At 42.3% G+C, this 26,601-nt stretch overlaps 1 protein-coding gene across 1 annotated transcript in view; it reads right to left on the bottom strand.

The window, feature by feature from the left end:
* sun2 (Sad1 and UNC84 domain containing 2) overlaps positions 1-26,601 on the bottom strand; it is a 39,216-nt gene that overhangs the window by 2,009 nt on the left and 10,606 nt on the right. Inside the window, exons 2-15 of the mRNA XM_076728244.1 lie at positions 6,433-6,541; positions 6,022-6,137; positions 5,068-5,442; positions 4,921-4,980; positions 4,607-4,678; positions 3,924-4,072; positions 3,327-3,377; positions 3,142-3,201; positions 2,238-2,432; positions 1,941-2,078; positions 1,631-1,727; positions 1,111-1,226; positions 754-927; positions 75-164 (exon numbers count right to left, since the gene is read on the bottom strand). Of these exons, the coding sequence (XP_076584359.1) occupies positions 75-164; positions 754-927; positions 1,111-1,226; positions 1,631-1,727; positions 1,941-2,078; positions 2,238-2,432; positions 3,142-3,201; positions 3,327-3,377; positions 3,924-4,072; positions 4,607-4,678; positions 4,921-4,980; positions 5,068-5,442; positions 6,022-6,137; positions 6,433-6,539 (1,800 nt within the window). The 5' untranslated portion in view covers positions 6,540-6,541. The remainder of the gene's footprint in view (positions 1-74; positions 165-753; positions 928-1,110; positions 1,227-1,630; positions 1,728-1,940; positions 2,079-2,237; positions 2,433-3,141; positions 3,202-3,326; positions 3,378-3,923; positions 4,073-4,606; positions 4,679-4,920; positions 4,981-5,067; positions 5,443-6,021; positions 6,138-6,432; positions 6,542-26,601) is intronic.

Genomic DNA, 26,601 nt, shown 5'->3' on the forward strand with positions numbered 1-26,601 from the left:
AGCAAGAGCAACAAAAACCCAAGCTAACCTCACACTTTTTATAGACTGAACAGGAAGCAGTTAAGTCAACTCACAGGCAGCTTAAACGTCTGCGTTGACTCTCCATCTTCATTGTAAGTGAATGTCCCCAGCAGCGTCCCTTCTTCTGTGTCATTTTTCATTCCCTGGCAAAGAGAAAGCAAAATCATAACTGTCAGAGCAGTGACTATTCAGCATTCGAATTGATCAGCCACTCTGTGACTTTAACTTTTCTTCCTGAGGTTTACTCAAACTAACAGGACTTTAAAATGACCGGCAGTCAGAACTGTCATCACGAAAACAGAATCTGTCAATTAAATAGGATTCGGCAGTTTAGGTAGTTTTCTGTATGAAAATGCAGCAACACAATTAAAGTGCTGCCAAGAGCATGCCAAACCAACAGGTGGCGATATAACCCTAAGCCTAAAGCCACGCTGGCCAATCAGAAGCATGAAAAAATGCCTCTGTTCGTCAGTGTGCAGTTAGAGTAACTGTACATCTTTGTGTGAACGTGCACAGTCTGTTAACAAGGCTAGCATCAGCACTATTATAGCCACGTCTGCCATTGCACAAAATCACCTTGTGTAAACAAAGGAGATAATTGCACACACTCTGAATATCTTTACCCTGCAAGGAGTTTTCCAAAAGCTCTGTTTTCAGTGACCAAAAGCTGTCTTTGTGTGTGCATGAACACCCACATACATGTGCATGAGGCACTGCACTGGGATCACTCACATAGACTTCAAAGTCTTTGGGGGCAGAGTCGATGCGCCCAGTGGGGGAGTTGTAGCGCGGCAGGTGGTCCAGCGTCACATGAGTGATTGTGATGGGGTGAGACAGAGAGATCACAAGGGTCCCCTGGACGCCGTGAAAAGCCCAACATTTCCCTGGCAGCAGCACCGGGAAGCCCTGAGGGGGACGGAGGAGACAGCTGTTAGTGTCCAAGTGGTAAAAACTGTTCTAGTCTTTTTCCTACCAAGAAACACAGAGAGGGAAGAACAAGAAAGGACAGATGTCTTCAGAAGACAAAGGAGAGGTGAAGGGGCGGAGGAGGAAAGTTTGAAATAAAACATGGAGAGAAAATCACAGTACCTGAATGACAGTGCGTGGGCTTTCAGAGGGGTACCACAGAGGGAATCCAAACAGGGTCACACATGCTGAACGAATACGATATGTTTCCGAACACCTGGTGCTGATCACACTGGCACCTGCGCGTGTGCACACACACACACACGTGATGTAAAATGAGAGTTCTAAAACTACTTTGCTGAATCATGAACGTGGTGATGTCACAGAAATATTCATACTTGACATTTTATCCACAATGAAACAAAACAGTAAGCCCCCTTTGTAAACAACAGCTATGATGAATCTGTTACGGTTGTAAACTAGAAGATCTCCACCAGGTGTGTCTGGGGGTAAGTGGGTGGGGAGCAGGGAGTTCCCTGCTGACACCTGGCGGAGATAATGAACATACTAAAGCTAAACAACAATGTGGAAACCCAACCAATGGACAAATAAGGTGCCTGATTTTTGCATTTAAAACAACCACATAGAGAATTAAACATTGGTAAATAAAGCCAAGTGATGGTCACATGGAGATGTTCCCAACCTTGAGTCTCCAATGCAAAGTCGGCCATTTTGTCAGCCATGGGACGCCCACAGTCTGAGCAGCTTCCTTTGTCAGCAAGCCGGAGAGCGTCCTGCTCCTGAGTCACATTCACACACAGTACACACCATTAGCATGTGCACATACAGATACATACAGACACGTTACACTCAAAAACGAATGGATACAAACACATGACAGAGGGGATAAGCCTCAAAATGACAGGTTTTATTGTACTGTGATTACATATGTTTGGCTTTAGAGTCAGTGAGTGGTCTTGAAAGTTGTCTACAGTATCCATCCCTCCACCCACCTTGATACGGTCAGTGAGCCACTTCTCCATGGCCTGTTGGAGCTCTGGGGTGAGGTGGTTTTGGACGGGGGTGGCGCTCGTATCAGGACAGGGGGCTGGAGGAGGGGTCAGCTGGATGGACGACCACTCCTGGGACAGCTGCACGAAACAGGCAGTCATATTATAGACACACAATCTACAGGAAGCAGGTGAGGTTGGAAGATAACACAAACAAAACGCAGGAGGGACAATGGCTCAGTCCTTCTCTACAAAAGCCTTGAGTCTATCAGCTGTGTTCATCTCTACCAGAATTGTTACCTTGGCATTCTGGGCCTCTAAAGCTTGGATCCTGAGGCTGAGGCTGGCAGCAGATGAGTGGCTGTCTGTCTGGTAATCCACCAGCTGCCTGCCCAACCCGGCGAGCTCCTGCTCCAGACGCAGCCGACTCTCCGAGTCCACAACCTCTAGCTTGGCTTTCATGTCCTGCATGTCCAGGTGTAGTTTCTCCTTCACCTGAGAGAGAAACAGGTGAGATACAGGGCAGAGTCAGGAAAGGTGACTGTTGCTCAAATCAGTGTAGAGGCTCTGCAGTGTAAGAGGCTGCAACTGAGGCTGCTAGAGGCACCGCAGGTCTAATTAACACTACATGCAACTGATGGAAAGTGAAATCTAGGTAGTCCAGATGCCACTGTCATACATGCTCGCTCTCAAATTCTCAAGCCAGGTTTCTAAACAGAAATGTTTATCCTAAACAAAAACAAACTTAACCCTGCAGGGAGGCTGGTTAGCTTGTTAGTGCATTTCTCAGTAAGAACTCCTTATCAAAATACATGTACATCTCTAGATTGGACCATGGAGCTGTTGATAGATTGATTTCATATCAAGATAACCAATGAAAGCAGATATTTTTTTAATATTTCCCTGAAGAGATTTGAGGTTTTTGAGGTGATAAGAGGTTTGCACTTCCAGAGAACTTGTAAGTGACACAGCACAAAATAAGAAAGCACAAAATCCTGTGGAAAATCTGCCTCTCATTCTCTGCAGATCCACATCACCACCACTAGGTGTTACTCCTGCACAGCTGGCTTTTGACACTGTTGTTACTCCCTGTGTGGCTTCTATCCTGGCCTCACAAACACAGCAAGTTTGTTAGCTACAAGAGGAAGACACAGAGCATAACAGAGAAAGACACCTGCAGAAGCTGAGAGCGAGAGTCCCTCACCTGAGAGAGAAGCTGTTCCTGCTTCAGCTGCAGCGCCTCCTGCTTCAGCTGCAGCTCCTCCTGCAACAAACACAGATACGTTTTTATTTTGTTATATTGAGCAGGCTTCATTTGGTGGAGCTAATACGTCACACTTTACAATTGTCTCAGCTTTTTCAATAATCTGCAGACAATCTGTGTCTTACCACAACACGCCGCAACTTTGCCTCTACAGCAGCAGACACGACGGCTGGATCCTAAAGAGGAAAAAGAAAAATTCCTCATAATACATCAAATCATGCCAACAACTCTCAAATAAATAGGTGTTTGTCATAAGGAACTCCATGTGTGAAAACACTTTAGTTATTAATGATGCTGTGCTTTATAGTCTTGCTTTTATGTTCTGTCATAAATAAATATTAATATTCCACAGATGTCTGTATGTATGTATGTATGGGCCTCATAATAGTAACAAAGCTGAAAGTTCTAAGATCCCATTTGACCTCTTACATAGTACACTTCTTTCTTTTCTAACTGAATCTTTTGTTGCCAGCTCCCTTTACTCCACTGATAACGCTGTGTGCTCTTGCACAATCTTGTGTCCCTCCATTAAATTCCCAAGTGTGGATTGGGAAATAAACATTCATTGTTCGAAATGAAGAAATGGACATGTTGCACAATACAAGTCTGGGGCTCTTCTTCAGCTGCTAAATTAAATTAATTTAAATTCAACACACACACACACACACACACACACACACACACACACACACACACACACAGAGGGAGATGATCTGCCGTACCACCACAGGTGTAGGATGCATGGTGTTGAGTTGAGGTGGAGGAGTGGCGGGGAGAACAGGTTGACTCTGAGGTTTTGTCTGTGACGGGGTCTTTGGGACAGCCATGCGGGAGATGAGAGAGGTCAACAAAGGAAGGAGGAACCAAATACCTGGAGAACACAGGAGGAACTGTGCCTTAAGAACAGCACTTAGAAACAGAGACAGTCACTAAGGCGCCTGACTTCATGAAACCTTTAAGATCAAAGGCCCGCTCTGTGAAACTTGGAAAGACTGACATTTACTGTGACTCATTCGGTCACACTGAGGTGGGGATGTGTGAGGGAAGCAGAGGAGAACAAGCAGCGATGCTGTGCGAGTCAAACACACTCAGGTTGGGGCAGACCTGACCACCTCTGCTAACCAGTTTCCTGGGGGAAACCCTGAGTGTCACTAATTTAAAGCACCTTCAGAAAAGTAGGTCTTGTGTGAAATCATTATCACACTACAAAATGGTAAGTGTCATAGCAACAGCTAAACATAAAAACAAAACTCTTTCTGACACGGAAACATGGACAGCATAAGGCACAGCATAACTAAACACTCCAGATGCCCCAGAGGATCATGAGGTGCCTCTAAGTTGCAGCTGAAAAATTTGCCAGCTGACATGCAAACTTGACCCTGTTAATTCTGTTTATGTCACTTACACAGAAGCACAATGAGGAGGAGGAGAAACAGACCACAGGCCTTCTTCATGTGACCGCTGACTGAAGCATTAGCTGCAGGGACGAAAAGAAAAGTTGTTTCATGGGGGATTTTGATAAGCCGGACCCAAATCACATGCAGCGATTGTGAAAACACAAACCTGCTGACATGTGAAAGCAGCATATATGAGAGGAAATGTGGACACAGACTGCACAAATCTTCTTAACAAAGCTAGAAAAACAAGCACGAGCATGTGCAAACTGATCATATATGTGCAAATATACACAAAACTTAAACATGTACACCAACACCATACCTAAAGCTGCCAGATGCATTATTTCTGACTGGACTGCGACGGCCATCAATGAGACTGAGTCTGCACAAAACACGTGACATAATGACATTATCATAAAAGGCATGCACAGGCACACACACATACACAAAACAAACACTCCATACTCACTCATCAGACTAAAGAAGGCACTGTAGATTCTGTGTCCACCGCTGCGAACCACACTGCTACCACGGCTCCTACTGGTGCTGCTGGTGGCAGCTGTGGGCTTCCTGTGAGGGCCCTCAGAGGACGAGTACCCTGAGCTGTCCAGGCCGCTCTGACTCAGCTCCTTGTGGTTGGGTCTGAGGTGTAATCCTGCTCTGCTGGAGCTGGAGAGCCCGGGAGGGGGGCTCTTCTCTGGAGGTTCCGAGGGGCAGCGAGGGGGCGTCTGACTCCAGGTTGATGATGGCGTCAGGGCAGGCCGAGGGGTGGCCACAGTGGAGACATAGGGTACGGTCCTCATGATCGGCTGGCTCTCGCTGCTCAAGGGAGAAGGAGTCAGGCCTGAGAGGCAGAAAGGAGATGAGGAGAGACAAAAATAGAGAGCAGTCAGCTGTGAATAATTATATAATAATTTGTTTTGTTATGCCAAAAGTTGCGAGTACTTTTCTAGAGGAAGACGGATATTTTTTTCTTGTATTCAATTCTGTGGTGTAGTGTTAAGCAAAGACTAGCAGTTCCAGCTTTCATTTACTGGAATAATTGAACCTCTGAAGTAGGGCTGCACTACACATTTCTTGTGGACGAATCATTAAATTTGATCAAATGATTTTTTTCTTTTTCGGACGTCCAGCTAACCTTTGTTTTTTTCTTGTGAAATACTTGACAATTTTATCTCTTCATGCCTCTAAAAATAATAATTAAAAAAAAAAAAATCCCTTTTTAATTGAACTGATACCAATGGGTAGACACACTGTGTGCACCAGTGACGTGCAGCTAAAAGTAGGCACTGCTTTGTGTTAACAGATCTGACATGTCCCCAGTCCTTTGTCATCCATCCTATCATTGTTACTTATGTATTGACAGGAGTCTAATTAATGTCATTATTACTCTTGCACTGACTGGATGTCGTGTTCTTTTTACCATCATACTGGCATGCGGTGATTGACGGCTCGGGGCTGGCAGAACTAGCATTGCTTTTGGCTCTTGTAGGGGTACGGGAACCGGCTTTGCGGGTCCCTGACTTCTTCTTGAAAACCCTGATGAAAATAAGCAAGACAACACACATATACACACACACACACACACACATACGTTAGGTTTTCATCATTTACGGGGGCATTACATAGAGGGTTCTCACTTTTTGTGTGATAAGCAGGAGGTGTCAGACCCTAACCCCTAACCCCTAAACATAACCATAACCACTACTTGCCTAACCCTAACCCTTAGTTTAAGGATTTATATCCCCACAATGTAAAGAACACATGGGCACAAACACACACATGCTCACATGTACACACACACACCCACACACTCAGAGTCCGAGTTACATACTTGACAGGGTTTTCCCGGTAGGATATGTTTGTCACGCTACTCGAATCAGATTCTTCATCTGAATTGTAGTAGCCGCCAGACACCAGGCGAGAGCTCCTACGAGACATGACTGACAGACACAGAGAGAAAAATAATAAGACATGATTTATCAATATTTTACGTTGTTCCTCTGATCAGTGCATCCTGGAAGGAGGTGGTCAGCACACTAACATGATTTCAATTTTATGGAGTGAAGTCTGCAGGGAACACAGCTGCATAAGTAAGTGTATTTTGTGTAAAATACACAAACACCTAAAATATGCTTTTCAAAAAATATTACTGGTTTTTCCTAAAAGAACTGGTTAGGAGGTAGCAAGTAAAACACTGCATTTCATAAAAATGTAATAATGTCTGCTGATGTAAGCACAGATGCTGTTTAAGTGCTGCCGCCATGATATACAATCCAAAAAACCGGGAGTGAAGCCATTCAACCCCTTTCAGACAGTAGAAAGAGCAGCAGTAGCAACCACCACTGGCAGCATGCTAGTTAGCAGTAGCAGTGGTAGGTAAGACAGTGGCATCAACAGCAGTGGGTAGTTATAGTCTAGTAGTGCCTAAAGCTGCAGTCAATAAAAACAGTACATGTGGTACTAGTGGTAGATGCAGTTGCTAGTGATTCTATTAAAAGCACGAGTAGCAAAAGCATTGGAATTAGTACAGGTGTTGAAGTAGTAGCAGCAGTAGTCACTGTAACAGTTAGCAATAGTCAGAGCAGAATGTATAGCAGTCGTATTAGTTTAAGTAGCAGTGTTAACACAGCAGATGCAGCAGTAGCTGCAGTAGATAAATGTGGTTATCAGTGCAGTAAAATAATGCAGGGGCAGTAACAGTAGTGGTACTATAGCAGTTGATGTAGCAGTTGTAGGAGTATTACTAGCAGAAAGTCTCTGACAGATGCTCTCTTGGTTAATCTCTGCAGTCTGTAATCCAGCTAATCTACAGGAGACATCCTGGTGCTCAAACACTCACTGAAACTGAGCACAGAGCAGAAACAAAACACACAAACACACAAGCAAATGCATCTGAGCACACAAGCTTCAAGGCAAAGACAGACCCTGATATTCAGAGTACACAGAGTTCAAAACAATATTGCAGAGTGACAGCAACACACAAACGCAGCGTACCTTAACTGGCCCGCCATGCTTTAAGTGAAGAAAACGCGGAGAAAGTGTCACAGCAGGTGACGCAGACGTCAACAGCAGAGATCTGAATTCAGCTGCACTGCCTCATGGTCGCGTTTGTTAGAAAGTATTCACTTTCAGAAATGCTGCTGTCACGGTCACGATGTAACAGGCATCTTAAAATGAGCAACCTGATTGGTCAGTGTGATCTTACAGTGCAGCTGATTAGCATAAACCATAGCTCACAAGCTTTGCTGCTCCAGTGGTAACAAACATTTCTGTAAAGCTGAAGGACACAGAAAAGTATAAAAATTCTATGATAAGTTTTACACTTCTGGTAATATTGCTGTAAAAGTTTCCTTCTAATTACATATAGAGTTCTTATAAAGCCAGTCAAGCACTGCTTTACCCACAGTTAAAGAGCAGCCTTTTGTTTATCACTGCTAATAATGTATGCCCATTCAGTGCCCACAAATATGCAGCAGTCAGCCTGAAGAACAGGTACTTGCATGTATTCCTCTTATATAAAAAAACAAAAAAAGCACATTGTAACAGCAATATCTTCCATGTTAACAGTATTACTATTTGAAGAGTGCTGTAAGAAGTATTGATTCATTTGACTCCAAACTGTAACATTTATGTCTTTAATTTTCTGACTTCTGCTGCATTTATGCAATTGAAGTTGTGACCGACAAATGCCAATTTCATCAAAAATCCACTAACCTTTACAACCTGCTTTGCAATCCACTCGTGTAAGTTAACAGCACATCCTGCATCTCACTGTGCCTCCTTTCCATTAAAAGAAAATTGTGTTTTTAGAAGAACTAAACTGGTTACTGGTTTGAATTAGCCTTCATTAGCCGGAGACAGGATGAGAGCAGAGCAGTAACTAAGTAACGCTACGGAAAAGAGCAACAGAAAATGACAGAAAGGGAAGCTGTGGCTGTTTGTCCTCAACAGATAGAGACAGGAAGTGAGTGTGAAAGCACACACGCAGACAGTTACCTCCTCCCAAAAAGGGCGGTAAGGCTACATTTGATTATCTTCATCAGTGATGACTGTAACGCAAGCACAACTCGGACGTTTTTCTTAGCCACACAGAAAAAATTGGGCTGACGGACTGAAAAGTGCAAGGCGGACAGAACATCACCAACCGTGTGGATGCTGTAAACAGGCAATAATAGCAACATCACATATGACTACGCCCACAGCAGTCCATTGCTGCGTTTGCTGCTGCCAGCAGACAGGCCTCCTCTGTTTGCTGTAAATAAGGACAACACACTGGCATGCTGGAAGGGATTTTTCTGCAGCGCCTGCAAACAATCCATAAGCCAGGTCTTACTTTTCAAAACACCGGCGTAAAAAAAATTCTTGAACCATGAAGCTGCATATTACACCACTCCGCTTATCAGTTAAACCTTAAAGGACAAAAATGCTGCACGGGAACTGTGATAACAGCATGAAGCAGCAGCCATTTCTCAGTTGTGAATGTGTGTATTTTATGTGCACTCTATGTTTGTTGCGACTCCCCCTCGTGTCTATCCAACCACCAGGCTGTTTATGTAAATGGGCTGTTGCACTTTCATTTTACATGTTAGCCTCTGATGCTTATATCCTGTGGGATTTTTCAACAACTGCAATGGTGAAATGATCATAAATGCCTTTATCACACACACATATAATTACATTACCTGCAGCAAATATTAAAGATTTAACTCTTTAAATTTTCTTTGGCATGTTTGATTAAATAAGGATTAAAAAAGAGGATGTGGTAACATCCAACATTGTTATTAGACACAAACCTCACATCTCACATATACTACCTGACAACAGAATGTATTATTTTTTTAATTACGTCATGCTTTAGAAAGATGTAGCAGACTCACAACAGCAAACAAACAGCAACAGGGGTCACAAATATTTTGACTCCACAGCAACAACCGCCTGTACATGGACTAAGCAACCAGATGCCTCTCTTTCACACAATTAGCATTTCTTCACAACACGCCGAGAGGCTTTAGCTAAGAAGAGGCTGGAGAAACGAGCAGTTTGTACAATAATTCCCTCAAATTCTCCCTTCCACTCTAAATGGCATCTCAGTGCAGCCTGGCTCAGCACATTTCCCCTCCTGAACATACCAACCCCCCTCCTTATTAAAGCAGAGGGCACCCCTGCACAAAGCAATTTCTCCTTGTTTTCATTCTTTCCCTCTTCTTCCTCTTGTTGCAGCTCCTCATCCTTGACCAATTTTCCCACTAAAATATGGTAAAAATGTTTGATCCTCCATTATTCTGCAGGGGCACCCTTTTTGTTTCTTGCCAATGAACTTACTCCCTTGATCTCGAAAATAAAGTACGTTTTACAATTTCTTATTCATACTTCGAGCTAGGAATGTATTTTTGTCCTGGAATGGGTTGGGAGACCTTTTAAAGCTTTCAATTTCTTTGAATTTCAATGTCAAGAGCCTTTTTCTTCCACTCAAGGGCTGCAGACAACACATGCTTTGCTTTGTTTTGACCCCTCTTGCATCGGACTACTCTATGTGCCCTTGAGGAATGATTCCTCCTTGTATCTGTGCATCAGTGATCAATAAAGTCGATACAAAGTAGATAAGAGATTCCCTGTTTCACATGCAGATAGACGAGAGGTGCTGTTCATCCACAGTCCAAAGCACAAACTGCTAAAACTACATGTTGAAATAATGTTAATGTGACATTACAGCTACACTTGCAGTGATTCTCTTGAGAGACTTTACCAGCCTTAACCATGAAGAAGTAAATCAGCAGAGAAGCTCATCACATCTGGCAGCAAACTGATGTGAATTTGTCCAAATGAAACTCCGCGTGCCAGGTGTAGTTAGTGCTCTGCCCACAGGAAGTGAATGAGAAGCAAAACTGGAGAGTGAAACTGTCTCCTGAACACCAGTGAGCTGCCTCAGTCATCCCTTTGGTATCTCACATCCCCTTGCAGGATTTATGGGTAATGAATCATTGCATAAACAACTGAAATTGTTTTGGACATACGAGCACTGCTTAATGCAGGTCGGACCTGCTCTGGTGACTTAACAGCAGTGTAAATGTGGTCAAAACACCAAATACACACACACATCAACACACATGTACAAGCATATGTGAGGCCAATAAGCCAGAGTCAGACATCTGTACTGGGTCTAAATCTGAGAGAGCTGAGATCAGGATGTAGTGGCTGTGTGTGCTCAGGGCTGGGCAGGGTGGGGCCCTGTGACTGGTCCAGTATCCTGACCGCTGACAGCGGGGCACAGACAAAGAAGGAAAAACGACAAGAGCAGAGAGGTAACGAGAGAAAGAAGAGAGAAAGAGCCAGAGCAGACTGGGACAAAAGCACTGGGAGGGTGGAGGGAAAGATGGGCAGCGCAACAAAGATGAAGGAATGAATGGTTGACAAAGGGATAAAATGACAAAAGGTGGAACAGGGGAATGTGTGTGAGCTTGAATTCACAGGAGGGAAAAGGCGTAAAACACTCTTGTGGGTTTAAAATCCAGTAAGTGGGTTTGAGTTTTCTCTATGAGTGGAAACATGTAGAAAAAAGGGAGGGGAAAAAGCACAGACATTAAAGGCTGAAAGAAAAGAAGTGAATACAGTGAGAAGGAGCGGGCAAGGAAAGGAATGCAGAGAATTAGCCCTCATCAATCCAACAGGCCCTGGCAAACGGCTCAATACTGTGGCTAACTTTAGGACAGTGCCAGTGAAATATGACTCAGACATACAGAGCAAATGAGTCATCTGTGTGCACTGGCTTTTTTCAAATTACCCCCAAATTTTCTGAAAGTAGAGGAGTAAAACACAAACTGCAGCCATTTAACTGAGCAGCTACCTGATAAAGTCTATTTACATTAATGTGAGCCAGATGCTCACATTGCATTCTCTCTGTCTCTCGCCCACGTTGCATATGCTGGTTTTCGGTAGGGTTTACAGACGGGCTGGTGAATGCGAACAAGCCTGAGATCCTCTGGAAAGAAGCTCCACAGCTGCAGAGCCCTTGTAGTCCAGGCCCCTCAGCTGTCTGTGGACCCCTGCCCGAGAATCTCAGGCAGGCAACATGCCCTCTATGCCCCCTTCAACCTATTTTTTATCCACGGTCTTCTCCTGACTGTTGCATTTCATTGCTGCATCTCGTACATTTTTTATTTGATTCATTTTCAACCATCTCTTACTGCAATATCCTTGTTTTATTGCTATTTAATAAACATGGGCAAAAATGTAATAATATAAGTGTTTTTTAATAGTCTGGAACATATAACATATTTCTAATTTCTTCCAGGTCTTATTTTGTGAGGCATTTTAACAAATATTTATCTTTAAATGAGACAGCAGAACAGCATATCACTTATATCTCCATGTTAGCTTGACAATAACTGCATTCAGTGGAAAACAATGGCTGTTCTTGCAACATTAACACTAAGCTCAATGCTCAAACAAACCGAAAGGGTCTGCAAATGAAAAATTAGCTTTATGCTAACTCTGGTATAATATATCTCAGTGACGTTTGCACATGGTTCATTACATACAAATTAAATAAATAAAGAATATTCAGGCCGCTTATTCCAAAGAACAGTCAGATGCATCTGGTTTCAGAGAGATTGGTCCCCAATTAACTTCTGCCATTAAATATGAACTTTTCACACACTTTCTGTACTGACAACAGGAAGCCTTGAAGTTCAAAACAAAGCACTCAGTGTCATTCTCAGTTTAGCAAAGAGACTCCTGCTGAATGACCCCTGGTGGGCTCTGGATGTCCTGTGAGATCCCCTGACATATACAGCTAAACTGCAGAGAGAATAGGCCTTTGTGTTTTTTAACCTATATCCAGAAATTACAGCAATTAAGAAAGCACACAAGTCCACTCCTGTTGGTTACACGGCAGTTGGATCATATGTAATACTACATCATACACTAATGACAGAACATGGTCTTGTTTTACTTTTGACAGACATAAAAAGGTTCATAATAAAAATACTGCACTGAAGAACAGGAGGCAAACAACCCATTTCTAAATATATTATATAAACACGTTGAGTACCATGCTCAGTATCAAAGTAAAATACTTATATAATGTTTCATGTAGCAGTGGCAGAAGTACTCTGATCTCATACTTAAATGAAAGTATTAGCACCAAGGTGTTGAAATACTTTGTTACAAATAAAAGTCCTCCATTCAAAACTTTATTCAAGTAAAAAAAAAAAAAAAAAAAGTCGTAAAATACGCTTTAAGTACAAAAAGTAAAAGTACTCATCATGCAGAATGGCCCATTTCAGAATAATACATATTATTTGATTACATTTAATGATGCATTAATATGTAAATCTTATTAATGCTGAAGATGGTAATGGTGAAGCTAATTTTAATTACTTTATATACTGCGCTTAATACATCATAATGTATTAAATGATTAACGTGAACTTATACTTTGATCTGCAAAGTACCTACCAACTAAAGCCGTCAAATAAATAGAATACAATAAAAAAAAGTACAAAGTTAACTTCATCGTGTAGAGGAGTAAGTTACAAGTATAAAGTACCATGACATGGAAACACTGAAATGAAGTTGCAGTACCTCAGAGCTGTACGTAGTAACGGAACGGTTTCCTGAGTAGACGTTACTTGAGTTAGTACTTAATATCCCACCACTGTCAGCTCCTAAGCCTCAGGTTAAAAGTAGATAATGATGTGGCTCACCCAGCTTTGAAAATGCACACTTTCTAGTAGCTTGAACTGCTCGCTGAACTCCTTTAACATACACTTGTAGCGTGTCATATACTGACCTGCACTGCTACATGTAACGTTAAGCTAACCTTCATTAACGGTAACGGCTGGTCGTTCATCGCAGCAGGTAGTCAACTAGCAAAGCATCCCGAAGCAGCACACATGCAAATTAGACGCCGAGAAGGCATAACTAATTGTTTTAAAAGCTAAGGTACCGACATTAGACACAAGTTGGGCGACTGTGTCCTTAACTTACCTCGTTATGTTCCGAGGTCTGTCGCAGCAGCTCAACAAAAACACAACGCCAACCACCAGCCAGGCGGTTAACTGTCAAATTCTCTGTCAGGAAATGATAATCCTCTGTTCAACCCTCACGACCACCGAGCTGCGTTTAAAGAAACATCCCCACTCCGTTCAACTCTGGCAAAGTCCCCCAAAACAACAACTTAATGACTGATGGGTTCCCAAAAGTAAAGTACGGGGCTGGCTGACATGAGTGTGGTCTGAGGCAGAGAGACAGACTGACGCTTTTCGTGACAGCTCGGACGCTTCACCGCTACAAATGTTGACAGTAGCGAAGTCAAGTTAGTCAGAAAAAAGACGCAGACTTCCGGTAAAGCTTTGCAAAATAAAGTTTTACAGTCCGAGCCTGTGGACAAAATAAGCAAATCTATTTGTTTTCTTTAACTGTGTAGTTTTATTTATTACTATTATCACTAGTATTATTCTAATTATTATTATCATTATTACTACTATTATTATTAGTAGTAGTAGTAGTGGCAGTATTTCTCGTATTATTGTTATTATTATTAGTAGTAGTAGTAGTGGTTGGAGTCGTACCAATAAAATAACGGTTTTGATGTTTAAATTATAAAGGAATCTTCATTAAGATCAAAAGGAGATTTTCTATTAAGCAGAGCATGACAGAGAGTCCACTTTAATTTATTTATTTTATTTATTTATTTATTTTCTTTTTGTACACGACTATAGAAATGATGTTGTACATTCTTTATTCTGTTTCCGGTCTCGTCTAGAGGTTCATGGCATAGCGCTTCTCGCCATAACAAAACCCACGGCGCCCTCTAGAGGTGATACATGCGCTCTCCTCCCCGTGAAACTGTTCTCTTCAGCTGCGATTTAGGCCTGCTGACACACAGGGGAGCCATCCGGCCGTCAATAATCATGTCCTGAAAGACGAGCAGGCGTGTTACGCCGTATAAAAGGTCCTCAAGCACCATTAAACTGGCAATTTAATGTTGAAAACCAAAGTCAAATCTGAAGTGTAAAAACACAACCCTACTTGCTATGATGAAACTGAAACTCTATTATCATTCTAATGCAAGAATGAGAGCTAAACAAATGAAAGGTGTACCTAACACAAACCCAAAGCATTTCTTTGTGAAATCTTAAAATGAAGCTGCTCCAAAACATGCTGCAAGATTCTATTAAAGCCTATCTGGAAGCAAACTAAACCAATCTGACATCATAGTCACCCCATTTCAGAGGGAACATCCGTTCATGAGGGAAGGAGGAGAGAGACACTGAGATACTAACAGTAAAGCGGAGGTCTCGGGGGTGAATATGAATGAAACAGTGTGATATGAAGCAGAGCAATGACCGCACCAAGTGTGCTAAGCAGACCTTTACTGGATAAAAACACTTTGAAATAATACTACACTGGCATGAAAGCAAAACCATTTCCATTAGCTGCAGGTGTATGTCATATATATAAATATTTATTGCACTTGAGAACCTTGAGACGATGAAGCACTGTGCAGCTTTTGTTTTCCAAAAATCTATATAAAAGCTTTTTATATGTTTTGATGGAAGAGAGAAAGCAACAACACCAGCAGCAGGTAAGCCAACCAGTTAAGGTCAAACCTCTCAGAAAGTGAGACCAGGTTTTAGAATTGTTCCCTCCATCTATTCGCCACGTGTGAGGGACCAAATCTCCCCCAAAACACAACAAAATGCTTTTAAGGGAAATCCTCAGGGCTTTGGTACTCTGTGCTGGATTGCAAGCAGCCCAAAATAAACCCAATCTGACCTTATCACTGGGCAGACAAGGTCCAGGCAGGGGGAGGGAAGGAGGTAGAGGGATAATTCTTTATTCCAACGGGTCATTTAAGTGAGAAAAAAAAAAAAAGAAGAAGAAATGCGGCTGGTATGTCCGGATTGTTCCATATTTGATAAATAATTTCAGAAGGTCTGGAGACTATCAGCAGCACAGGCAGAACCCCTGACCCCTGGGCTTCACTGGCACAATGTGTGTGTACGCGCCATGCACGAAAGCGTGTGTTTGTGCGTGTGCATTTACGCCCCTTGAACCCATTGTCTCCGAGCCTGTTATCATTATGCAGCAGTTTCCTCCGGCTGGGGTGAGGGAGAGGGAGAGACAGAGCAATAGGAATACACTCAATCATCAGATGCTCAACAATGAAGAGTCTATAAAGTTGACAAGCTCATCACTCCTGAGGCCAGTTCCACTGACTTTCAACACAACATTTTTATGCACTCTTTCATGTCTGGCATTTCCTTCTCTTCGCTTCCACACACACACACACACACAGACTCCCAACCTGCTTATCTACCAAGCTGGTGCCCCAGACACAACCACAGAGTGCAAACAAACAGCTGACGTCATGGGCGCACACTCACTCACACACACAAGCTTTCCCATTTCTGGCCTGAAGTCATTGGGTTGGAATGTGATCAAAAATAGAGTGAGTGAAATGTGTGTATGAGGGGGGTGTTTGTTTTTGAGAGTGTGATGGAGGGAGGGGGGGGGTAGGTACAAGGGACATGGAGGAGGAGGAGGAGGAAGAGGAGGAGGAGGAGGAGGGAAGATGGGGGTACACGGGGGAAAGACGAGGAGGGTGAGAGAGTGAAATCTTTTAACAGACATGGGGGCAGACCTATAGACGGTGACACACACTGCCAACACTCTCTCTCTCTCTCTCTCTCTCTCTCTCTCTCACACACACACACACACACACACACACACACACACACACACACACTGTCTGAGTCATCACCGGTGATCTCTTACCATGGCCTAATATGCAGCACAAAGTAAATCCTCCCGTCAGGCATGAGCACGCACTGCACTGCAGGTGTGTACACTGCATAAGTTCAACATTATGCAAAGCTGCGTATTTAAGGATACATTTTATTTACATACACAAATCGGATGAGACCTTGCTTCGTTTATTTTGCTCTCAGATGAGCAAGAAAGTTCAGTCATCCAGCTCATGAGAAACAGATCATTTCATCTGAATTCATTCAATCTTCTCTGAGAAATCACTGAGGTTTTCACTTGCAACAATGCAATGCAAGTAAATCCAATAAAACGGCTCAAAACAGTGACAGGCAGGTAATGGATGGTTATTAATTACATTTCTAAAGTGTACAAACAGTACAGGAGTGTTCAGTTTGAGGTCACACTGCAGGAGCCCCATGAGTCTGCCGCAGCAACACTAAAAGGTCAGTCAGTTAGAAGCAGCCGGTCACTGGAGCGAGTTAAAAATGGATTCTAATGTAACATAGATGTAATGCATGATGGTGATTTTCCTAGCAGGTCTTCTCAGATACACAGCAAGAGAAGACCTTATCACAGAGGATACAGTGGTGAGTATTGTAGCTTCAACCAGTCCAGAAGTGATTTAACTCTTTGCCTATATCATCTCATACAGTCACACTATCATTTTTGAAGCATAAGCTCTCGAGGGACAGCGATATCAGTCAGTCAGTCAGTCAGTCAGTCCATCACTTCTCTGAAAGACTGAAATATCTTGACAACTATCGGATTGATTGCCATGTGACTTTATGATCATGACAATCCAAACATTCATGTTCCCCAGGGGATGAATCGTATGCTAATTCAGAGAAATATCTCAACATCTCCTTCATGGATCTGCAAAAAGATCTACAGATATCCTGTATTCTTCAGACCTTTCTGATCCCCTGGCTTTACTTTATTTACCGCCATGAGGTTGGCTTTTTTTTTATTTTTTTTATTGAAACATCATGTGGATGGATTGCTGTGTAATTTGATAGATATTTACGGCCCCAGAAGATTACTCATAATAATTTTAATCCACTGACCTTTCATCTGGCGCCATAATCAGGTCAAATGTGTCCAGTACTAAATATAAGCATGTTAGCAATGTTATTGTGAGCATGTTCACATTCTGACTGAAACGTTTAGCTTAAAGCAGCGCTGTGCTAACGTACAGCCTCACACAATCCAAATGGTGTGGGGACCACAGCTATGGAAGGATACTCCTTCAAATGTCCCAAATAGACGGCAAAATATCCTGTTGTAAGATGATTTTGTCAAATTTTCACCTTTCTGGATCCTCCAGGAGCTCTTCTTCCATCATGCACTGCATTGTGGGACAATGCTGAGCACCAACTGCACACTCAAACATCAAGTGGATTTAGCTTTTTTTAGATAGTAAGAGTTGGGGATTGGCTGGGGGGGGGGGGGGGGGGGGGTAGTAGTAAACCTTTGCAGCAGTGTGTACAGGTCCTTAACACATTAAACAGACAACCCCACTGCAAAGGGTGTGATGGATATACGTTGAGACAAATGGAGCATGTCATGTGAGTGTCCCACTCCTTGTCTGCCTGATCTGGCTCACAGGCTTTGCTTCATTTATTCTAGGTCACATTCAATAAATATTTTATGGCGCAAGTCTGGTGAGAAGCTTAAATTTAGATGGTTAAATCTGGGCTGGAGTCCAGACATCTGTGGCCACCACCTGACGAGTGTTTACACTATAATAAAGAGACAGAATAACCCCACAACAATCATGCGGCCTGCTGAAGCGTTCTCCAGCGATAGCCTGACACTCGCACTGCAGAATTAATCAATCTGGGTAAGAGAACGAGAGCTGAGAGTGCCTACTCTGTAGTTTTCATCCTTTTGGCACATCTTGGCCAACCCACCACAGGCTCCATCTTCAAAGCGGCGCACAGATCAGCCAAAAAATGATTTTCCCTTTGATGTTTCATTAGGTGATTAGGTTTGAATTATCAGAGGAAGGCAAGAGGCTCAGAACTTTACAAGAAATGTAAATTTATGAAAATAATAAGAAAACGGCATGATGATGGCAGTATTTTTTTCTGTCCAAGCAACCATCTCATGACTTGCAAAAACTACCTCGCAGTCGCTTATGTTGTGACCCCTCCTCACCATGATGATGGCCAAGGGACGTCAGCGGGGTTTCCCTAATAGAGGAAATAAAGAAACTTCCAGTGAATTGTTGATAAAGTTGCCATGTTGACAGCTGCTTTTTTTTTTGTTTTGTTTTCCAAAGAACACCCTAATGTACGGTCGTTCATGAGACAGCTGAGTGGCATTTCCAGCCTCAAATCTGTTTTCCTGCTCGGAAGATGACACAGAGTGACCTTTGTAATTTTTGGAATGTGCATAAACAGGACGGATTTTCCTTCCGTAGCGGCCGACAAACATTTTCAGCAGCACAGTTTACTTAAAGGGACGGTTCGCCTGAGGAAAAAAAGAACCAACAAATCCTGCTTACCCGGAATGACTGTTACTTAGCTGTGAACTGTTTTCACTGGAAACACAGCTACTGCAAGAATAGTTGCTATTAATAGTGATGATTATAATGGGGACCCTGTTCACGGGAAAAAGATGTCGCTGTTTTTCTTTCATTATCATTTTGTAAATGTGGCATGCACCGCAAACAAGCCCATTTATCTGTGTTGCATTCATTTCAAAGACAGACACCTCAAAGTCTGGACAAATTAAACACGTTTTTCCAGAATTTGTGAACTGGCCTTTAAACATATGCTATTTTCACACCATTACCCAAGAGGAAGTCTATATGAGACGCAAAGAAAGAGCGATCGTACGCAATATGGGTCATGAGCAGGGCTCAACTTCATGACATCAGCGGCAGCATGGCACACATTTTAATCTTCTGAGCCACACATTTGGTGGCCCCGTGTGGTCAAGCTTAAGCTACACTGAGACCAGTGTGACAGCAGCATACAAGGCTTTAATCCGCTCCCAGTCTAACAGGACACTGACCCCACTGCCGTGATGTCATCAAGGTGAGTCAGAGGTGTCTGTGGGAGAGCGAGGGTTAGGTTGGAGGAGTGTTATGGTAACAGACATGCGTGGTATGTCACAATGCCAGAGACACTGTGTACTTGTACTGCGGAGACACAGTAAATCTGTGCTTGTTCTATTTTCACAATGGATGAAATGACTGTGTATGAAGAGCACAGTTGGTTCTATGGTGCATTTTAACGTATTTTAGCTCAATTGTTTTACAGCCTGCGACTTCACCGCAGTGAATCAGTCTCACAGCTCTCATCAACCTCCTTCTGAGCAGCGACAAGCAGCAAAAAAAAAGCTCTGATAAACCTGCACTATGCTGCCCTTCCAGCACCAAACAGTGCACAGACAAGGTTTGCAACCAGCTGGTGAACACAGTGAAGGATCTGGCAGCTAAAGAGCTGTATTTTTCCCTCAGGAGATGGTGGAGACCAGAAACAGAGCTAAAATAAGAGTAAATATTAAACTTAAATTCATCAGGTGGCCATTAAACAAGACTCCAGATGAATGCTGATGTTGCTCCATGTCTGCTGGATGTGTAAGAGCCAACTGTTTAATCAGAGAACTTTATAAAGTGATAATATGTCAGTGTTGTGTTTACAGCTTGTTTACACTGCTGCCAAGTGGCCTCATAGTTAGGTGTGTGAGTGAGTCCAATAGGCAAAGGGACAAATGGAGTATGACCTAAAGTGTCAGACATTACACAAAGTTATGTGATTTAATGTCTCCGCCCATGAGATAGACTGTTGAGAAAGACTGAAATCAGCCTGTCTGTGTGTGTTTGTGTGTGGTAGAGGGGCCAGTCCTTGTCACATACTGTCACTTATTAACTAAAGCCTGCCTGCAGTCTCACCAGCGGGGAATTCTTTATCAGTGACATCACAGGTAGTGGACAGAGAGAGAGAAGGAGGAGAGACACAGGGGGTTTCGGGCAGCCAGCGGAAAGACTCCTTAAAAGGAGATCTGTGTTGTTTTTTGTTTCAGTCCAGCAAACAACATCATCTCCACTTCCTCAGATTGTCCTGAGGATGAGTAGGCCGGTAGGTGAGTATCGGTCACCTTTAAAGAGTGAGTGGGTGTCAAGTTTGACTTCTTGAGGAACTCACAGCTCATCGTCACTAAATATTTTGGTCCTGCGCCTTTTTTTTTAAAATCTGATCTGAGCTGATAGTTCACTTTGCTATGTGTTAAACTGAGGCGATGTTTTACTCCAGTTAGTCATTTTTTATGAAATAAATGGGCTGATGGGAGGCTAATGACAGAGGAATGGAAATGTGAACAGATACAAAGATGGGTGTTAGATGGAGAGATGAAAGGTCTAAGAAGAGATTGACTAATGCAGGATTTTTCAAATGGGAGAGTGGCCCCGCCTCCTAGATGTTAAGTTTATGCAGTATATTCACTGACAATACACTTTATTTGTCTTTCCCACAATATCTGTTCCTAGCAACCACAGCACAATTCCGAAGTACTTCTCTGTGGTCATGATTAGAGGAACCTGGTGGCCTTGGTCTAAAATTTAAACTGACCAAGCATGATGATGTTTTTCCTTTACTAACATTTCACCAAAACCACCAGTCTTTTTCTAACCACATTGATTTTGTTGCTTAAACCTAACCAGAAGCAGGGCTGGAAGTCCTCCAGGAGTCCTGCGCTTTGCACGCCTACTTTCCACCCTAACTAGCTCCATACATAATACATGCAGTACAAAAATGAACCATTTCTTTCTCTTGCAAAAATAAGAACATGTTCCTGGCAGCAGTTGTATTTCCCCAAAACATACTTCATAAACAAAACATGAATTCTAGGTCGGAGACAGGGTTGTCTCATGGTCCACGCCTGAAAATCAGAGGAGACTCAGAACATTGAGGTTGTTGATATCTCCATCTTTATGAATGATTAAATCAAATTCCCATAACCCCTTCGCCATCTTTGATTTCTGTTACTTCTTACATTTGGTCAATGCCATTTCATGTTTCTCTCTCTGACTGTTTGACCACCATCTTGGAGGATAAGTCTGGTCTATATTTGTTTTATTATTAACAAATCCCTCTGTGCCATAGACTTACATTGTGCTCCAAAAACTGTTAAAAACACATGAATATAATGTGATGATGATGTGCATTGATCCCACATACTGCACACCATCTTGCTGCTGTAAATATTCACCAATGCATGAAATGTGTATTAATCCACATCTGCAAACAATCCTAAATAAATGCACTATTTACTTTTGTTTGAGAAATGCTTGCTAAAATCCACATTGCCCAGCTGTTTTAGTATTTTACTGAGCCTTTTTAGAAATGAAGGCATGTATATTCATGACCCATTTTTAAATATTTATGCCTTCAGCAGGAAGAAATAGGGGCTCGGGGCCAACAGACTGGGGAGGTTGAATGTCAAGAGGTAGACTAACACACTTTTGGTTTTGGTCTTAAGGATGGCGCTTTGCCTTAAGGCAAAAGAAGACTAAAACAGGACAAACTGGGCTCGACCTATAATTTGGTTAATATAATAAGGTTGTATGATCAAGTTAGACAGAAAACAGTATGAGCAATAAGCCTGTGAGTGAGACCCGTGTACCATTGTAAACATTAAGTGTGCAGCCACGTCAGTCACTGTAGATAATGACATGCTGCGAACAGGGGATGCATCACAATAAGGCTGTTTTAGTCTATTAATAGGAGACCTAACAGGGCTGTATTAGTGTAACGATGGATACAGCCACATCAATACATGTACACACAGACAGTGATTTAGACAGGGGGACAGTGGGTCGTAAAAAGGTGAGTTTAGACAATATGAAGGGAAAACATGACATGATATGTCTGATGTTTGTATGTATGAGTGTGTGTGTGTTTCATTTAACCAGAAAAGCTGACTAAGAGGATTCTTTATTTTACAGTCATCACCTGAGGGAGCAGATAAATTACATTCTACCTGGTAAAACCACAGTCTTCTGCTGTCAGCCATTGGGCAGCTGCAGGATTTGGTGCCTTGCTTCATGGCTTGGGTCTTTGAGCAAGCGGTGGTTACCCATCATTCACCTCTCTGCTCCACTTGCATAAGCTTGGATTTGAACTGTCAACCTTCCAGTGACATGTCTGCCTCTCAATCTATCACACACTGTTCCTTTGTGTGTGTGCGCGCGCGAGTTATTTGGGCTCATTAAGTATTTTTAAGGATGAATACACGTGTGCAAGTGTGTGCATGCATAAATGTGGCTTTGCTTCTCAGCATTTGTGTGCAGGTATGATGCTGTACACATTTCAAGCGTGCATCCCCACCTGGGTGCTGCAGACACCACAAACCTTCACACCTCACCCCCTCCACCACACCAAAGGGAGTCTCCCTGTGAGCTCATGTCTGGAGCGCTGCCTGCCTCCTGTCTGAACAGTACAATACAGCAGCAGCATTTTCATCTGCATGTAGGCAGCATCTAATAAACAAACTCAATATAAAGACTAATTAACTTATTTAATTAACGTATTTAGCAAGAAGAGTGAACTGTCCATGGCTGCCAGTGTCTTTTAGTTAAAATATTGCTGACTGTCTTCAAAGATCGTTCACTTTTAGCTGCTCCAGGTCCTGGTTAATAACTAATGGTGAGTGTGTTTTTGCTATAGTGGCTCTTCTGTGACATTCTTCCACCAGGTCAGGAAACATCATCATCTTAAAACCTATTTTTGCTGAATGTTTTTTCTCAGCAATTGATTATATACTATTATTATTCCATTAAGAGTGATTGTGACAATCATTTCTATATGCCTACAGGGTTCCTATCCAATTTTCCAGTAATAGAAAACACATGGAAAATGAGAGAAAAAGTAAAATTTCCTGGAAAATTATTTCAACATTCTCCTTTTTTATCCTATATCCTATTTATAACACTGCCAACTGAAAGAGCTAAGTCACATTCAGGATAATATTAACTACCTATGTTTAACATCTACTGATTCCATGACATCAGTGCAAATATCCTGTGCAATATTACATTTTTTTACTGTGCTTATAAGTTACTTTTACTGTGTTACATATTTTCTACTGTGCACTAGTGCAAAACACTGTATCTTATAATCCGTATCCCTCCATGTGCAACTCATACATTTTACACTGAGAAACTGAGCCATTCTTCTAAAGGCAACAACATTTTTTCCAAGGCTGACACATATAATGCGGTGCAAACACATTTTACATAACAAGATCACAGTGCCATGCATTTAGATAGCTTGCCATCGCATAAGCTTCCCAAACATAAGATTTGGAAAAATAATACAGTCTGTGCTGGAAAACAGTGCTTCACTTGAACATAATGTCTCCATTGGTTGTTACTAGTGCACAACATCTGGAATATTATGATCAGAAATTAACCTCACATCAGCGAAATTGCTAAAATGGCCACATAGGGAAAATACAATTTATTTATTTACGCTGATTGATTTATTAATATTTTTGTATCCATGCACGACTATTTGCCCATGTGTACGTGTGTGGAAACTAAGGGTCAGGATGTCTAATGGAGGGCTAAACACCAAAAGCAGGATCCACCCAGAGAGACTCACGCAAGCCTATCAATGGAGCCATTGATACATGAAAGGCCGCGATGGATGGAGGGAGTGTGTGAGAGAGCGCGAGCGTCTGAGTGTGTTTGAGTGAGTGTGTCTGAGTGTGTGAGGGGAACAGATTTACGAGAACAAATCTGCCAGATGTAGAGTGTGAAGCAAGCTTCAGTCATTCATGTTTGCCTGGGTCACGACCTCGGCGAGAGTTTGATTTTTCCATGACCTGCAGACATCAGACGCATGTTTTTCTGCAGCCACAACGATATTACTGCCTTTCTTTTCCTTGACCCCTCTTTTAACTTTCATCCTTTTATTTTGTGTCACTCAGCTTTTACTCAAGTTTCTCTCGTGGACAACAAACTGCTCTTCATGGATTCATTTGCAATGACCAATGTCACAGTGAAACCCATGGAAACAGCTGGTTGTGTTCTGTTTCAGCACCAGGCACCTGAGGCTGGCAGGCAAACACTGTAATAAATTACACTGTTAGCAAAAGTTGTAAAAACTGCATTGGCAGTTCACAAGGCTTCACTATTGTTCATTGTTCACTCTCTTATTGTTCATGGTGAGGAGCACTTTCAAATCAAGTCTATAGTCAGTCAAGACATGTTGCAAGGGAAGTCATTTGTGCCTCAAAAAAGAGCCACCAGCTCCAATGCAACAGCATAGCCCACATTCATTCATTCATTCAAATAAAGGATGTTCCCTAATAAGGAAACTCAGTATTTCCTGTTGATGTTTCAAATTAAAAGCCAGAAACAGGAAACAGAGGGATTATGCCTCTTGAGCTACTGGAAGGCTCGTAGGAAGGCAGGCAGGTAGGCAGGCAGGTAGCGAGTTAGGTACTTTATTCACCCTGAGAGAAATTTAAGTGTCAGTGCAGCAGCAGACAAATTTTAAGCAATAGATGCAAAACATCTGTGCAAGAGGTGTCAGGTGTTTTTGACAGTACCTTAACACTGAACAAAAGAACTGGAAATAATAAGCGACTGAAACAGAATGTAGACATTACAAATAAAGACCTGTATCTAATATAAATCTGTTTCAAATAAAGGCCTAGTTCTCTTTGCAACTGAGGCACAGAAAGATACTAGTTTACTATAGGACACTATTGGTAAGTAGTCTGAAATAAAATCCTGGACTCTTACTTTGATGCTTCATTTTTACAGGATCTTTGGTGTATTTTGTAAATTGATTAAATGGCAAACGTATGCAATCCTTATCACATTAACGGGAATTTACTGTACTTAGAGGATTATTACATCATTACCTCAACTTAATGATTTATCACTTTAATGATAAATTATAATGGTAACAATTTGCTTCCAGAGACACCTCTGTGTGCCAGGAATGACTGACCTGAGTGCTTATAAAAACTGTTTTACTACCTTTTAACTTCTTTGGCATGGATCAGCTGGGCCTCATGGATATAGGCTGCATTGTTGTCACTTCTGTGTGTTATCAGGAGCAGACAGTAGTAAAACAGATACTACCTGAGTCCGGACCTTTGAATCCTCCCACTCCACCGAGCTGTTTGTCTGATATCAGGCAAAAAAAATAGACCTTTATTTGTCTGAAAAGACGGTGGTTAATCACAGTAAAGACCATTCAAACATGCTATTTGACTCCTGCTTTACATCCACGGTCAGGATCAATGAAAATACCTCAGGTTTACAGAGGCTAACTCTCCTTTCCTGCCCTGTCTGTCACCTCTTCATATCGGCCTCATCTGCGTTCCCTTTCAGTTTGTGTTTGTCTGCGCTAACTCTTCCACAGTAAACTCTCCACTGTGTGGGTCCACCTGTCCATGTTTTGATTTTCACTTGTTGCTCTGTGTTGCAGTGCTACTTGAACTGTGGCTGACACTCCATTTTCATCCGGTACACCTCAGCGCACACACACTCGCTCACACACACACACACACACACACACACACACACACACACACACACACACACATATGTACACACAGGTGAAAATGCTGCCAGCGATCATAAACATCACTGACATAAAAGACAATATGATAAATGTCAGCTGAGGATTCTCTGTATATGTCTGAGCCTGTTTTATCATCTCCAAATCTACAAACACAGTTCAGGGCAACAGTTGTCAAGAAACTGTAGAATCTGCCTAGTGTGTATTATGTGTGTGTTCATAGAAAGTGTCCTCATAGTGCATAAGACTAATGGGAGAGAGAGTTATATTTAATAGTTGTTATTGATGAAGCCAATCAGAGAAACAGCCATGGAGGATGGAGGAAGCAGGTGGGGAGGAAGGGGTTAACGTTCACCTGAAGGCTATGGTCCAGACGTGAGTACCCTTTGTGTGTGTACGTGTGTGTGTGCCACACATCACGCTGTTCTTTCAGGGCTGAAGCGGATATCACCTTTTTTTCCCATATCTGTGTTTATGTGAGGAATGACAGTAAGAGTCTTGCTCAACATCAAACAGCGGGGACTTTGGCCACCACAACAAACTACATGAAACTTGTTTTAAAGCCTTTATTCATGACATTAGAGGTTTAGAGGTGAGATGAATCGCTAAGAATCCCCATAAAGGAATTACGCTGTTGCAACAGCAAACAGAAGCAGGCTACATCAAAGTACATTAGAATATTA

This window comes from Chaetodon auriga, chromosome 4, assembly GCF_051107435.1.
Source record: "Chaetodon auriga isolate fChaAug3 chromosome 4, fChaAug3.hap1, whole genome shotgun sequence".
Taxonomy (NCBI): domain Eukaryota; kingdom Metazoa; phylum Chordata; class Actinopteri; order Chaetodontiformes; family Chaetodontidae; genus Chaetodon; species Chaetodon auriga.